General features: G+C 41.2%; 1 protein-coding gene across 3 annotated transcripts in view; it reads right to left on the reverse strand.

Moving 5' to 3' along the window:
* TTC7A (tetratricopeptide repeat domain 7A) overlaps positions 1–15,423 on the reverse strand; it is a 168,262-nt gene that overhangs the window by 142,957 nt on the left and 9,882 nt on the right. For all 3 annotated transcript variants that reach the window (XR_010027142.1, XM_063152044.1, XM_063152045.1), the window contains 2 exons: positions 4,305–4,435; positions 2,210–2,331 (listed from right to left, as the gene is read on the reverse strand). Coding sequence is in view for 2 of the 3 variants with exons in the window: in XM_063152044.1 (XP_063008114.1) it covers positions 2,210–2,331; positions 4,305–4,435 (253 nt within the window). In the remaining variant the exon portion in view is untranslated. The remainder of the gene's footprint in view (positions 1–2,209; positions 2,332–4,304; positions 4,436–15,423) is intronic.

The following is a 15,423-nucleotide window of genomic DNA, read 5'->3' on the forward strand; positions in this document are numbered from 1 at the left end:
CACCTGATAGGACCTACCCCCTGAGAGCTTGAGCAGTCATCATCCAAGGCTTATTTCCTACCTGAACACGCTGGAAGCAATAAGGGGAACAAAAGCATTTCTTTGAGCTGTTCAGTATCAGGTGGAGTAATCTACTATACTCATGAAGCATCCTAAAAAGCTTCTTCTCATATCCCTCCCCTTCCCATAACATATCCCAATGCTGCTTATGCCCTCTGGTGGCAGAAACCACACATTAGTATCAGCTGCGAGGGCAGAGGAATTGCCACGTCCCACCAGGCTCCTTTTATCCCAGCGGACTTTGCAACCCTGGCTGACGTTTCTCACTTGCTCTGCTGGAGGTCAGGAGCCCGTGGGATTCCACTCCCATCCCAGCTGCAGGAGCTCCATTGCTCTTTCATCAGGAGACAGCTACAGAGAACACGTTGCTGCTATTGCAGCAATTCAGCTTATAATCAAAGCATGGCTTAATTCACACATGTATTTTGCTTCAAATTGTGTTCCTGTAATTTTTTGTGGATTGTGTTTGTTAGGGATTCGGTTTTTGTTTTTAAGGCTATCATTAAAATAATATGAGAAGAGAGCACAAAGGGCTCCCAATGGCCAAAATATCCTGCTAGATATAATGAACACAGTAATGGCCAAAATATCCTGCTAGATATAATGAACTCATCACTGATGAAGACTGAATTTACAATGTTGCTGAATAAAATGAACATGAGTTTGATATTCAAAAGGTGCCTGGAGGACATCCATGCCATATGTTCTAAATGGGATTTTATTTTACTACATAGTTAATGAGCTGACTGGCAAGACCTGGGCTTTTTGTTTGCCCTGAGAAGGGCAGAAGGTTAGGAAAGCACATACTGTGCCACAGCTGGCCAATCCTCAGCTCACCTGGGAAAAACACACACCAAGCAGATACTGAGACTATGCTTTACAAGTTCATACTTTGCTTTATGCATAAACTTGTACTTGCCTGACTAAAGGGGTCATTTTACAACATCTGAGCTTTGTGTTTTTGTAAGTCTCCAGGTGAAAACAAGGCTTACCTGAAGGCACATCTCACGGAGATGCTTAGAGAACAGCTTTGCTCTACACACATGGAGAAGAGCAGCTATTCGCAGTTGCATTTAAAGTCATCCTCAGGGATAAAAAGGTAGCAAAAAAGCCCTAAACAAGAAGCAAGCTCCTCCTCCAGCAGAATCAAAGAACAGTATCAGTTTTCTACAGAATGATTTAAACTGATTTTTACTGGGAGTTTTTTTCCTAGGTTTTTGGGGTTTTTTTGGTTTTGGTTTGTTTTTTTGATTTCTTTTCCCATTCTACTCAGCAGGAAAAGAAGTGAAGAAAAGGAGGGAAAGTATCTTTCGCTGGGGGTGAAGGCAAAAAAAGACAAAATTAAATATTTGTGAACACAGTTTGTGGTGAGAAACCCAGAATCTGACTCCTTGATAATAAATGGGATAATATGGTGCAAGAAGAGGACTAAGGAAGGACAGAATCTTACAAGTGCTGTTTACACATGCTGAAGAGACACTCTCCTACATGACAAAATCTCTCCATTGGATAACCAGAGTTAATTATGTTTTGAAGACACAGCCTGGTTTAGGGAACAGCATGTCCTCACCAATGGCCTTTGGAAGTGTCCAGAGTCTTTTCTGCTGATCTTGAGAAGGTTTTTCACTGAAGGCTCATAAAATTCATTGTAGGCTTGTAGATATTAACTCCTTCTGCCCTTTTGAAGTTCACTGGGAGCTGTGTTTCAGAGGCATAATAAATACCCTGGAGTAGCACTGTTCCTGCATACATTCTCCAGAGTAAAACCACACAGATTTGCGGGATTGATTGGCATATTTAAGACCTTACACAAACAAACAAACAAATAAATGATAGAAACTACCTGTAAGATTTTACTGAGCTCTAAACCAGGTGCTGAAAAATTTAAGGGCACAAAGCAGTGTAAATTCCACTCTCTCTCTACAGTCAAACCCCCCTTGTCTCCACAGGGAGCTGAGTCAAGACAAGAAACGACTCTTAATACTCTTAAGAAAGACAGAGAGACACAAACAGAAGAAAGGGAAGGACACTGAGGAGACTTGAGGTGAGCCAGCAGCCAAAAGTCAGAACATAAGAAAAAAACCAAAGTCTTCATCTGAGACAAAACATGCAATATTATCTAATTTTATTAATACCTCCATCCACCTACCCTTTTTTTAACTGAGTCACATAGGCGCTCTGTAGAGCTGCTTCCAGAAAGTAGGAAAGTTCAAACTCAGAGTAAGTCACATTGCTGCCCTTGATACTCCTTGAATGTGTGTTGTTTAAGGTCTGTAAGGGGAAAAAAAAGAAATATCTTGGAATACAGGTAACTATTGGAACTAGCCAGGTTCTTGTGAGCCAGTAACATCTTCAACAATTAAACTTATCAGCTATTCAAAAATGTTATAAAATAAATTTTAAAATATACAATGTCTTCCATGAGATATTCTGCATGCAATATGAGTTTTGATACCTTTCCAACCTTTAATAAAGTAAGTAGAAAGCTGCATATTAACACCAACAGCTTGGGAAATACCACACAAATTACAAAGATCCAGTATGTTGCACAGAAATAACAATACAATGTTTGAGTAGGTTTATCTAGTTCAATATAACATAAATATTTGTAAAGAGTTAGCAAGCCATCAGGAGTCCTGATGAAAGAATCTTAATCTTTCCTCTATTTGTCCTATCAAATCTTCCCAGGTTGTGCTTCCTTACTGGTACCACTGTGTCTGTCATCAACCCTGCATTTTTGTGTCAGAGACAACTATGTGAAAGAAGGTTGTAGGGAGGTGGGGGGGGTCAGTCTCCTTCCAAGTAACAAGTGATAGAACAAGAGGAAATGGCCTCAAGTTGCAACATAAGGAAAAATTTCTTCACTGATAGAGTGGTCCAGCATTGGAACAAGCTGTCCAGGAAAGTGGTGGAATTATCATCCTTGGAAGTGTTCAAAAAGCATGTGGTGCTGGCACCTGGCAACATGGTTTAGTGACAAACATGGCAGTGCTGAATCAATAGCTGGCCTCAGTAAATTCAGAGGTTTTTTCCAACCTTACTGATTCTATGATTCTAAGCGAATTACAGGTCAGATCCTTTTCCTTCTTTGCAGACCCAAGCTGTCAGTAAAAGAAATTTACAGTGTCCAGCACCAGCAGGAACTCATCCTTCCACAATGGAAGGACAGTAATCATTTCAATTTAAAGACTATTCCACTTTTTTTTTTTTTTTTTCTGCAGAGAAACAGAGCAGGCCTCTTCTCAGTTGGCTTTTTAAATGAATTTTTATACGTGCACTAAGCTTATTTTTTCTTGTTTCAATACAATTAAAAACAAAACCTGACACAAAACCACACCTTTGCTACTGAGAAGAGCAGAAGTATCTGGTCAGAAGGTCAAAGGCCTTTCAGTTACAGGACAGATAACAATGCTGTAACAATCAGTACTGCTGATGCCAAGCATAATGTGTGGCATTGGAAGGGCATGGAAGCACGTGGTATGCCCTCAGCTAGGCAAGGTTTGCATGTGCCCAGCAAATCAGCAGCACCTATTATCTGCATGGCTCAGTGGAAGGCTCCCAGTGTCCATCCTACCAACCAGTGGCTAAGCAGCTGCTTGCTACTAATCACAGAATGGTTTGCTTTGGAAGGGACCTTAAAAGATCATCTAGCTTCAACCTCCCTACCCATGTCCCCGTCCATGGGCAGGGACACCTTCCACTATACCTGGCAGCTCCAAGCCCCACGCAGCCTGGCACTGAATACTTCCAGGGATGGAGGACCTAGGTTCTAATGATCTGGATTCCTCAAGGTTCACTTGGAGAAGGTGAAGTACTGGTAATTAAACCGCTATGGCTGACCCAAAAAGGTTTCTTTCAGCTCATTAGGGATCTCAATAGCCACTGCTGTGCATAATTTATACAGCAGGGACGTAAATCCTTGAGTTCCTTCACACCAGCACCTGCCATGCAAAGTTCATAGTTCCTCTTTAGTAAGGCTAAACTTGAGATGCAACTTGTGCATCTCAAAGTATTTGGTGCTTTACCCCAGGCAGAATTTATTTCCAGACCTCATTCTCAGAAGAAATAGGTAGAGACCAGCTAAACTGCTGTTTTGCAAATGATTTTACTGAGACACCTCACTTCTTCCAATTTGTTCTCAGACTCCTTGCTATGATCACTTGACATTTCTCCATTTTTTCATTTTTGCTGAGAAACCCCTAGAAATTTCACCCAGGCCATACACTAAGCACATTTCTTCTTACCTTCTCAAGCTCCTGCAAGTATACCTGGGCAATAACACAGGCCCTCTCAAAACAAGCCATGACTTCCTCCTCCCTTTCACACAGTCGAGCACGTGAGGCAATTGAGTTGGTTGAGCGCTCCAGTGACAAACCTGCAAAATGGCAACATCATCTTTAACTGAAGCCTACCAACAGCAGTATGGCCATATTATTCTTAATTTACCAGCTGACAGAAAGGCTTTTCCACATGTGGTTTCCCTCTTGATTTGATGACTTTCAGGACACTACCCCCATGAAAATACAATTCCTACACATGCAAGGCATCTTTGTCATGCTGCTCTAACACACAGTACCACTGCACACTCCTACCGTGCCTTTCAAACACTTATGAAGGCAGGATACACAATCCCTCTGGCAGGAATCAGCAAACAGAGAAATTAAGGCCTATATTTTCAGAGACAGCTACAGATCTTGGGTGCTTCAATTCAGTGCCAGTATGCACTGAATTTGATCATTTCTAGGCATCTGCTACTTCAAGTGAAGCTTTTAATAAGCAGCAGTATTGAGGGGAAAAACAAACAAAAAAATTCCTAACTGGAAAATTATACAGAAACAAAGTTGGAAATTCTGAGGCCTCTCTTGGAAAATCTGAGCACATGCAGATTGCTCATGGACACACAGTAAGGTCTTGGCAAGGCACAAGAGACTCTTAACCACAAGATCATTCCCTTTCCAAAGGAAGGAAAAAACCCTGGGTTTTGTACTACTGAACTTCTTTCTTGTATCATTATCCAACACCACCAATAAACACAGAGTATGCTAATTGAAGATGCACAGCTACTGGTCCCTACAATAAAAATTTCTACTATCAGACCCTTGTCTGGCATCATACTACGACATCCTTTATACTCTTAAACCTAATTGGATGGGCTACACATCCATATTCCTGTTTTACTCTGATTGGTACAGGTTCTTATGCCACACTGGATCTCTGCAAGACACCACTGCTTGAAAACTTGGATCTTCACCAACCACAACTGCACCGACACCTCACAGCCCAACACATGTTGCAAAAAGTTCAGCAGATGCTTTCTAATTGATTTTTTATATAACAGCATTCTCTAATAACAATGACAAACATGTAAGATGCAATACAAAATTCTACTGTTCCTGACACAGATCCACAGAGGTAACAAAAGAAGAAAAAAATTCAGCTGTCCAGACAGCTATCCAATGAAGTCATTCCAACTGCTGCAGCATGTAGCAAGGGATTTGGGAGGACCCACCACAGGCACCAGCCATGCTTTCCTGGACTTTCACAGTTTGAGAGGCACAGCACCTCAGTCTGCTCATTCCAGGAGTCTTGGCAACAACCTGCTGTGAGGCAGAATGGGCAGCCAGGCTTCCCCATGATGTATGATACAGTCTGGGTGCTCCTGCTGGAGGAGCCTGAGGTTCCTAGGCAGTCTTAGCTTTGTTTACTTCTGATGTTCAACATTTGTTCTGTCCCCTTGGTTACTCCACGAGGAGTTTCCCTATCTCATGTCTTACATTTGAGCCAGACATAAGCAGTTAGTTCAGTGGGTTGGGAAAAGGCCTCCCTGGTTAAAGCTCAGGAGGTGGCTCCCCACTCCTTCTGTCCTCTCCCAAGTCACAAGTACACAGTGTGCTCCCTCAAAGATCTATATCTTGAAGGAACACACGTTCATACCTTTCACCTCTGAAAATACAGACCAGAGTAGAACAGGAGGACTGAACTGATTTCAGACTGACAGGGTGTGTGGGATGGGGATGACAATCATTTTGCTGCTTTTAACTAATGCCCAATCTGTGTTTTCTTCTTCCTTCCAGAAAACACCTTGTACAGCATCCAGATATAACAGATTTTGTCTCTAGTTCATCTGTGATGTCTCTGTCTTTATATCATGGGTTGTTTTCCTATTATTTTGATGGTTCCATTCTCCAACCCTGTAACTTTGTAATGAGTGAAGGAAAAAAATGCTCATTAACTCTCTCTACAGGAAAAGAACAAACCAAAAGTATCCAGCACTACAGTCAGAACAAATAACCTACAAATATTCTTCTTATACCTGTCTCAGTTTTATCTACCTCTGAATTTCTAGTCATTTCCCTTAAGTGAAAATAAATTTTAAGAAGTCTGCATTTCAGAGCCATTTCCCTTAAGTGCAAAGTAGGGTTGAAGGCCCTGCAAAAAAAATCCAGTACAATCCACTGACATTCATATACAAGCAGCATTTAATCAAACTGCAAGAGCTATCCTAACACAGTCTGTTTGGGGGTGTTTATCGTGGGAGATGTCACACAGATAGAAGAGGTTGATAAAAAGCCATTTCCATACATGCTACAGCCTATTGCAAGGAGTTACTACCTCTGAGCTCTGACATGGGGGAGGAAAGCAAGCAGCCTCTGCCAGCATCAGGTACTGACAGCAAACATGCCCATCCATGCAAGGCAGAAAAACAGAGCTGGGGCTGGTCAGAGACAGGGGAAGGAACATCTCCAGAAGGATTCTTGCCACACTAAGTATCCAGCAACACACAGTGTGTTAAAACAGATACTATGCTACACTGTACTACTTGTAAAGGGCTAGGGGGGAAAACAACCCACATGATGTGACATTAGTCATGGTTCTCTCTCTGTCACTGTATGCACTGACCTCATGTCATTCTAGTACAAAATCTTCTACAGAATCCAAACAAGGCTATTCTTCCCTACCACAGAAATGCAATGAAAAGAAAAATTAGAGCAAGCAGACTGCAAATCCAGTATACAAGGAGAAGAACAGAAGAAAAACAACATAAGTTCCCTACTCTTGCTGCCACCAATTCAGTTCCCCCAGTACAAAGCCCCAACAAAAAGATTTGCTCAGGATGCAGTTGGGTAAGACTTGACAAGCCCACCAGCACAAAGAGCACAAATTCCATCCTCTTGTCCATCCTCCAGTTACCAGCACAGAAAAGACTCTGCAGCACAACACACAATTTAAATTCAACTCAGCTTCCACAACGTGTCAGAAAGTCACTAAAGTGCATGTTCCAAGCAAATCATAAGGCAACATGCTTTCTTGTTAGCTGGTTAAGGTAAAGGCACTCAGGTATTTTTCATAATCAGCTGTGGCAAGAGAATACCAACTTAAAGCTTATCTATCCTAAGATTTTTCTTTTATGAATCAGGTGCCCAAATTTAAATAGATACATATCTATATACTGTAGTAGTTTATCATGCAGTGCAGACAGTTTTCTAATAGAGTATGGCCCAGGCTCAAGATTTTGAGATCTGTTTCCAGATTATCATTCTTTAAAATAACAAATTCTACCCACTTCAGAGGAAGTAACTTTCCATGTATAAAAATGCTGCTTTTCTCTCCTGCATAAAGGCAAAGCTTCCATTCACCTCCTCTAGTTCTCCCAATGATTCATCTCTGGCTCTTCACCTTTCTATAATCTTTGCACCTTCTTCCCTGCCCCCAACTCTAAGCTGCATTTATGGAAGAAAAAACTCAAATCCATAAGGTTTGTAAGTAATCTCTTCCTTGAGTTGAAATGCACTGCTCTCATATATGGAAATCTGAAAGGGGAAATTTTATGAAGGTGTATTTCCACTTTCATCTCAGTCATGCCTGGCTAAGGGAAGACATTGATATCCTATAGCTCCAATGCTCTGAGGTGGTATTATTACCAGAACTGGAACATCTATGTGCACATGGACATGTGATATCAGAGTCTCAGCAACATAAATGGGATGAAAAGTCATGTTAGAAGGAATCCTTGAAGGTACATGGTCTGACTTGCTACACAAAGAAGGGCCAGCTCAGGGTGTTACCCAGCTTGGTCTCGAAAACCTCAGTGCACAGACAGAGACTGCACTGGACCAGGGAGGAGACTACAGTGGCTTTACATTTCTATGGTTCATAAAGTAGCTCACCAAACAGCAGCACTCCTCCTTCCAAGTAAGAACAATGTACCAATCCTTTCCTTTTTACAGACTTCAAGCTTTCTATACTTGGATGAATTTAGACAGCCAGGGAAGAGGTGCAAGAATTCGGGGTCATCACTTTCACCAACAGTGCTAGCCTGCAGCTGCTAAAATCCCATGGCCAGGAGCATCAGAGCTGCCTTGCAAGCTGAAGAGATCAAAGAAAAGCAACAGCATGAAGAGCATGAACCCAAACTCATATGTTGCATCCCAGTGCTATGTGTTGAACACACCTATGGACAGCAGAAGCAAAAGACATCTTAGTGTGGAACTTACAGCCCTGCCAACAGCACCAGCCCCAGTCTGCAGAGCAAGGTTCCACTGTCTGTGCTCCTGGGCCACACAGACAGGCCAGCCTGGCCAGAAGACAGGTGTGATGCTAAGATAAGTGCATGCAATAGTTTTACTCTCTGCACAGGAAGGTAAGTCATTTGTCTTGAGGTAAGCCATGCATGATGGTATTGCATGGCAACAGCAAGGAAACTGGTTGTGTGCACATTCCCATCCTGGAGAATGCCAGGTCATTCTGGGTCACTGTCCCCAAGCAGAGGATGCGCTTCACTTCTACCACGTGGCCTTCAGGCTAGTTCACAAATGTGGCTCTAGGAAATTAATTAGCATTGAAACAAGACTATTTTTAAGACTTCAAACATATCCATGTGCATGCTGACTAATCAACATTCATCAGAATACCAAACACTTTTCAGAGACAAAATTCAAAAGCACAACCACACCACTCTAGAGATGGTATTACTACCAGTTTGCCCTGCCAGCTAAGGTCTGAACTTAAGAGCACAGTCCCCAACTAACCTATTCCATTACAGAGTTTTGGAAAGCAAAATAGCCCAAACCTCAAGAAGCAGGAGTTTGGATTAGTTATACATAGGCAAGACCCAGCACCATGTATTTCTGCTACAATCCACAGTTGTTTAAATAATTCACAACCTAGTCTAGACACTTTTCTCCCCAGCAACTAAACCATGATTTTTTTTCAGCAGGACTTATTTGCAGTGGAAATAGAAGAGGGGTAAGAAAGGCCTAGGAGCCCTTGATTTTGAACACATTGATTCATACTGCAGCCCATGAAAGGTGGGGACAAAGAGACCAGTTTTGCTGTTCAAGAAAGCTGCATACTTCTTTGATGCTTCCTATTGTTCAGGATTATTGTACATTTCTGGCAAACTGTTACAATCTTGAAATATCTTTCATGCAAAAGTCTCAAGGGTAAAAAGGCAGAAAATTCCAGTAACCCCATGTACAATTATCTGAAGACCTAACTATAAGCTGGGAATGAAGCTTAAACTTTAAGCAACCTGTAAAGGCTGCTCAATACAGAACTCAAGACCTCCTTCTCCCACTTTCCTACGAGATGCAATAAACCAATGCTAACAATGTTACTCCAATTATTTTCAAAGCAAGAACTCTATCAGGTTAGATTTGTAATTACAGCTCAAGTTTATTGCTAAAATTAGGACAGCTTTTTGATCAAGTGGCTGTGAAGGCAGAAGGCAGCAAGCACTCCCCTGAGACACAATCTCAGTGCCCTGCCCCCTATCAATACTGCACAGGCTCTGCATCACACCACATACCCTATGCATACAGAAATCAGCAACTTTAATCCACTGACACTAATTCTTTGGAGCATATCCAGACCTGCTCAGCTGGCTGTTCTTAACCTCCATGGCATGGCTTTTAATCCTTGCTTTAGCCTATAATACAGTGGTCTCCAAAATTCCTTGACCATATTAAGAAAAAAAAAAATCGGAGCATGCATACTCAATATACGCATATAGCTATATAAAGACATTGCCTCACAAACTAAATATTATATATTTGTTTGTTTTTTCAAAAATGCCTTCTAGATAACATTCTACTGACAGCTACCTGTCAGCAGAGAAAAGCCCTGCAAATTCAGAACACTTGACTTTTTGAAAAAGCAAAAAAAACAGCAATTCACCTTTAAGTTTGACAGGTATTTTAACCATTTTGCCATGAAATAACCACGGAGTTGCAGTATGTACAGATTTTCATGGTCATTCCTCATCTCATTACAAACTAGATTCCATTTGAGGCTTGTGTTTATAAAGTCAACCTCACTCACACCATCCTACAGCACTTTGTGCATTTCTGGGCCAAACTGTGCTCCTAAGCAGCTCTTAATGTATTTCATTACTGAACCAGAATGTGGCAACTTCCTTTAGGTGAGATATGTTAGAAACATTTATACTTCCTTGCTATTACATACCAAGCCTCCCACACTGCCCAATTTCTTCTAATACCTATTTTTTCCAAGTCTTTGGCAATGTCTTCTGTGTCTCTTTCAAAGGAAAGCATTTTAGTTTGGTGCCACATAGGTTTTTTTCACATTATTTCAGCCATTTTTCCATAGTAGGAAGAACAAGTGTCTCCCCAATGGTATACTTTCTTCATACTTTGCTTTTACATAAGAAAGCTCAAGAGAGGCTTCTAAAAATGAAAGTACTTAATTGAGTGTCATTAGACTTCATTGATTAGATCCAATCCAACTGTCACTGCTTTTATCTGATTGAAGAGCTCGTGCTATTAATGTAAGCTCTGACATTCTTACCATTCACTTGTGCTCCTTTTTCTAGTATTACCTGAAATCCACAGGTTTTTAAGAGAATCTTTAAGCTACATGTCTATTTCATTAGGGTTAGTTTAATTAAAACTAGACAATATACTACATAAATCCACTTAAGTAGGCACAAGTGAGCTGCAACATTGTAAGTGAATTAAATAGTGAGGAAGCCCTTCTGCAGTGTGAAACATACTGTTTTTAAAACACTTTTGCAGGCTCTACATGACACAAGACCCTCTGACATACAGACTAAGTCAGGGAACCACTTTCAATAAAATACTAAAGATTTATTTCAATGTGAGATGCTTTTTTTTTTTTTTTTTGCTGGTGGATTTTTTAAGAAAAAAAATTAATATAAGCTATAATACTTTTCTTCTGCACCACAGTAGATTATCTTGCTCAACCCCTGGGGCACAAGCACCACTTTGGGGACCACTGCTATAACATACTGATTGTCCAGGTAGAAGAGGCTGCCTCCATTCTGTGACATCAAGATACATCTACAGAGCAATGCTCTGAGGCACAGCAAACACAGGGGTGATCAGCAATCTCTTACAGCCCCACATTTAAAGGCTTTGCCAGCACGATCCACATGTATAAATTTTCATGGCATACTGCAGAAATTACTCTTGTTTTACCCTCGTCTAACTACAACAGGAAGAAGCAGAAGAGAAAAAAAGCTAAGTTGAAGGGGCACAGGGGAGAGGAGATGGTACTGATGATTAAGCACTGGAATTTATTCAGCTTGAGTTCACCTGCACTACAGTTAAGCAACATCACCAGCAAGAAAGTTCTCTTCTAGCTGCAGAGTCACTGAATCAGACTAGCCCTAGAATCCTGTTTTCAATTTTTTTGGCACCTCACTACAAGAAAGACCCTGAGGTGCTGGAGCATGTCCAGAGAAGGGCAACAGCATGGGTGAAGGGTCTGGAGCACAAGTGCTATGAGGAGCAGCTGAGGGAGCTGGGGGTGCTTAGGCTAGGGAAAAGGTGTCTCTCTACAATTACCTGAAAGGAGGGTATAGCAAGGTGGAGGTCAATCTCTTCTACAAGTACACACCAAGTAACAGGACAAGAGAAAATGGCCTCAAGTTGCACCAGGACAGGTCTCAATTGGCTATCAGGAAAAATTGATTCACTGAAAGAGCAGTCAGGCACTGCAACAGGCTGCCCAGGAGTCACCATCTTTGGAGGTATTTCAAAGATGTGTAGATGTAGCGCTTAGGGACATGGTTTATTACTGGTTTGGCAGCACTGGGTTAATGGTTGCACTTCATGATCTTACAGGTCTCTTCCAATCTAAATGATTCTATGTGAATTTGGGGAGCAAAAGGAAGAGAAAGGAAGGGTAATTCATATTTTACTATGCTGATTTGTATCAAGCACTCAACATAATTCTGGACAGAGCCTGCAAAGACTAACAGGCTTGTTGCCCAGTCACTTGAAATACAGAGGCATTTGAAGCTTACTCCAGGGCAAACCATCACATGGAAATCTTCCAACAGCCACTGGACACATCCCATGCTACACAACACAGCCATCTAAAAGCTACCTCTAGCTTAGGCCATCTGTGAGTATGTTTGTCTTTGTTCTCTTCTAGTGAAAGTAAGTGTAGCATGTTGTTTCATTTAAGCCCATAAACATTGTTCCAGTTCCTCAGAAAAGCATGGCAAATACTCTTCCGCCTCCTGATGCTGCTAACCCCACACCTTCAGAGAACTAAGCCATAGTGCAGAAGGTGGAGAAGGTTTTATGCACGTGTGCAATCACCATCTTCAACTGTGTGTGGGGAAGGGAGTAGAATAACTAAACTTTACCACTGTAGAAACCAAGTCACATTAACAAAAGGAACCAGAAGTTATTCCCTTTTGTCACTTCCCAAATTTCAGTAATCTGCATTTAGTGGCCTGCATCTAACTCCTCTGTGCTAGAGTTGCAAACTACTTCTGGAACAGTAAACCATCAGAACCAACAGCAGAGAAAAGCTCGTGGAGCACAAAGGAAAAGCCTTTGTCCATCAAAGGCTTAGAAAAGCCTAAGTGCACCAAGAACACCAAGGCTGGGCTTGGCAACTCTTTCACATCCAAGCAGGAAAGCAGTGGCACAAAGGCACACAATTCACCAACCCTCAATAGGTTCAAAGGCACTGTGACAATGTAAGGGCAACTCCAGACTCTTAAAAATGGTTTTCTGAAACCCCAGATAAAGCATACTAACACTAGGTCCTTTTATCAAGACATCAACATCTACAGAGTGGGGTTTTGCCTATCAGACAGCTACTGTGATGCCAGCATGAATTAACAGCATGCTTCCTGTCTTGCTGTCAGAATTGAAAGCCAGCACTTTGAGGTGCATACCAGGTATAGAAAAAAGTCTCTCTCTCCCCCTCTGATGTGGATTAACATTTAAAAGATGCATCTTTTGCCAAGCAAAAGTAAAAACAAGTTCTGCCAACAAAATGTCTTATTTAAATTATAATGTCCTATTGTATCATACATCCTTTTGGCTGGGACTCTGTTTTTCTAATGGCCAGGCAAAGAAACTAATTTTATTATTTAGGTTCTGTTTAAAGGAACCCATCTCCCACAGATCTCAGTTCTCAGAGAGATAAATCTCAACCTTTTGTAGTCATGAGAGGATTCCAACAAAGGAATTCATGCCCTGCCCCTGCCAGACCCTTCAAAAAAACAACAAAAACAAACAAAACAACACATACGAAAAACAAAAACAAACAAAGCAAAACAAAAACAAAAAACAAAAAACAAAAAACATACACAAACACACAAAAAAAAACCCGCCAAAAAACCTACCCCAAAACAAAAAAACTCAACCCAAATTCTACTCTTCTACTGTGTCCCACTAAGTTCTACTTAGTCACATCAGCAGCTGAAATTACTGACAACAGTAACCTCACCAAGGAGCTGCTAGTAGAGGAAACAGCAGTAAAGTAACAGAGAGAACTGCAAGCAAATATATAATCTTAAAAGGAGCATGTAGGTCAACAGTTGCATGCTGGCAAGTGTTCATCATCCTCATGAAGCCCATTATCACTGAAAAGCTACATCTGTGTATGAAAAAGTGAAATCAAAGTTTTAGGTAACATTCCCCTGAACTATCACCCAGGGGAATATGCTCTTCCCATCTCAGCTTTGTGCCCAGTATAGTGCTGGCTCTTCATGATCAACAAGCTTCCCTAAAACCAATGAAAAACAGTGGTGCTGTCTTTAGGAAGGTTCTAGGTACCCTTCCCAACACTTCAATGAACTCAAGTGCCTCAGTCAGCATCATCACTTCCAAGGTGGGCAGGTTCCAGGCAGTAGTGGATTGGGACCCCTGAGAAGTCAGAACACACCAAGGTAACAACCCTTCTGGTTTAAAAGGGATTATTAAAGTAGAGAAGATTTAGACCTCCAAGTACAAGCCTATGGCATAATGTCACCAGTCCTAAGCAACATGATACTTGACACTGAAATTAATGGGCAGAGACAGGGAGGAAATTCAGGCTCAGGATTTTTCCCCTGTACCTTACACCCTGCTGCCCATTTCTGCTAAATGGGTCCATCATAGCACACTGCCCTCAGGTCAGACAGGAACAGCAATGCAGGCAGGATGAAAACTCAGCTTCTGGGGAGGGTGGGGCCAGCTGTGCTGCAAGGAGGTGAAGATCTGAGTTCCCTCTGCTTTTACCACTCTCAGATTTGAGCACTTTCCTTGTAGCCATGCGGCTCCTAAACAACAATACAGAAATGGATCATCTTTATCTCAACATGGGCAATTGCAACATGCTTTTACTTTTCTCCGTTAATGTCTAGAGAATATAAGGCAAACTACTTAGTTGAACATGGAAAGAATGTCTTCAACCTTCCATTAATCCATTTTCTGTGCTTGACTCAGTGGACTAGACAAGGTATTTTCTTCCTACATTGTAAGATATACACACACACCATCTCTTTTTAGGCATTACAGCGAATTTTTCTTAAGGAACTTCAAAAGCTCTTAAAAATTATCCTGTAGTAAAAATCTCAAGCACAAAACTATGTATAACCACTGGGAGGGGGTTTTTGGCATACAAGTGGAACAGTATTCCAAACACTGTCTGCAAAAAGAAGACATCCTGAAAAGTGCTATGCCCTCTGAAATGAGGGACAGACTCAGAAAGTACATATACTATATACTCCATTAAGAGGTTTATAAAACATTGCCTGAATTAAAAATGCTTCTGGCAAAAAAGAAGTTAGAAGTGTAAACTCACCTTCAAAATAAGCTTATGAATTAAATTATGACCCTACAAAACTATATGATGTTTCTAAACTCAATTGATCTACACTTGAAATTGTTCAAACTACTGGTACGCAAAATCATTCTACACAGTCTGTATTCTAGGACCCTCCACAGTTTTGATACTATGATCTCACTGACCAAAAACTAAGTGGACAAAATCTCATTCCAGAGAAGCTAACAGGAAATTCTAATTAAAAGTAAGGCTACATAAGTTAAGAGGATAACACACAATAACCCATTAATGTTACTTGAGAGGAATAAATCC

This window comes from Melospiza melodia, chromosome 3 (assembly GCF_035770615.1).
Source record: "Melospiza melodia melodia isolate bMelMel2 chromosome 3, bMelMel2.pri, whole genome shotgun sequence".
Lineage (NCBI taxonomy): Eukaryota > Metazoa > Chordata > Aves > Passeriformes > Passerellidae > Melospiza > Melospiza melodia.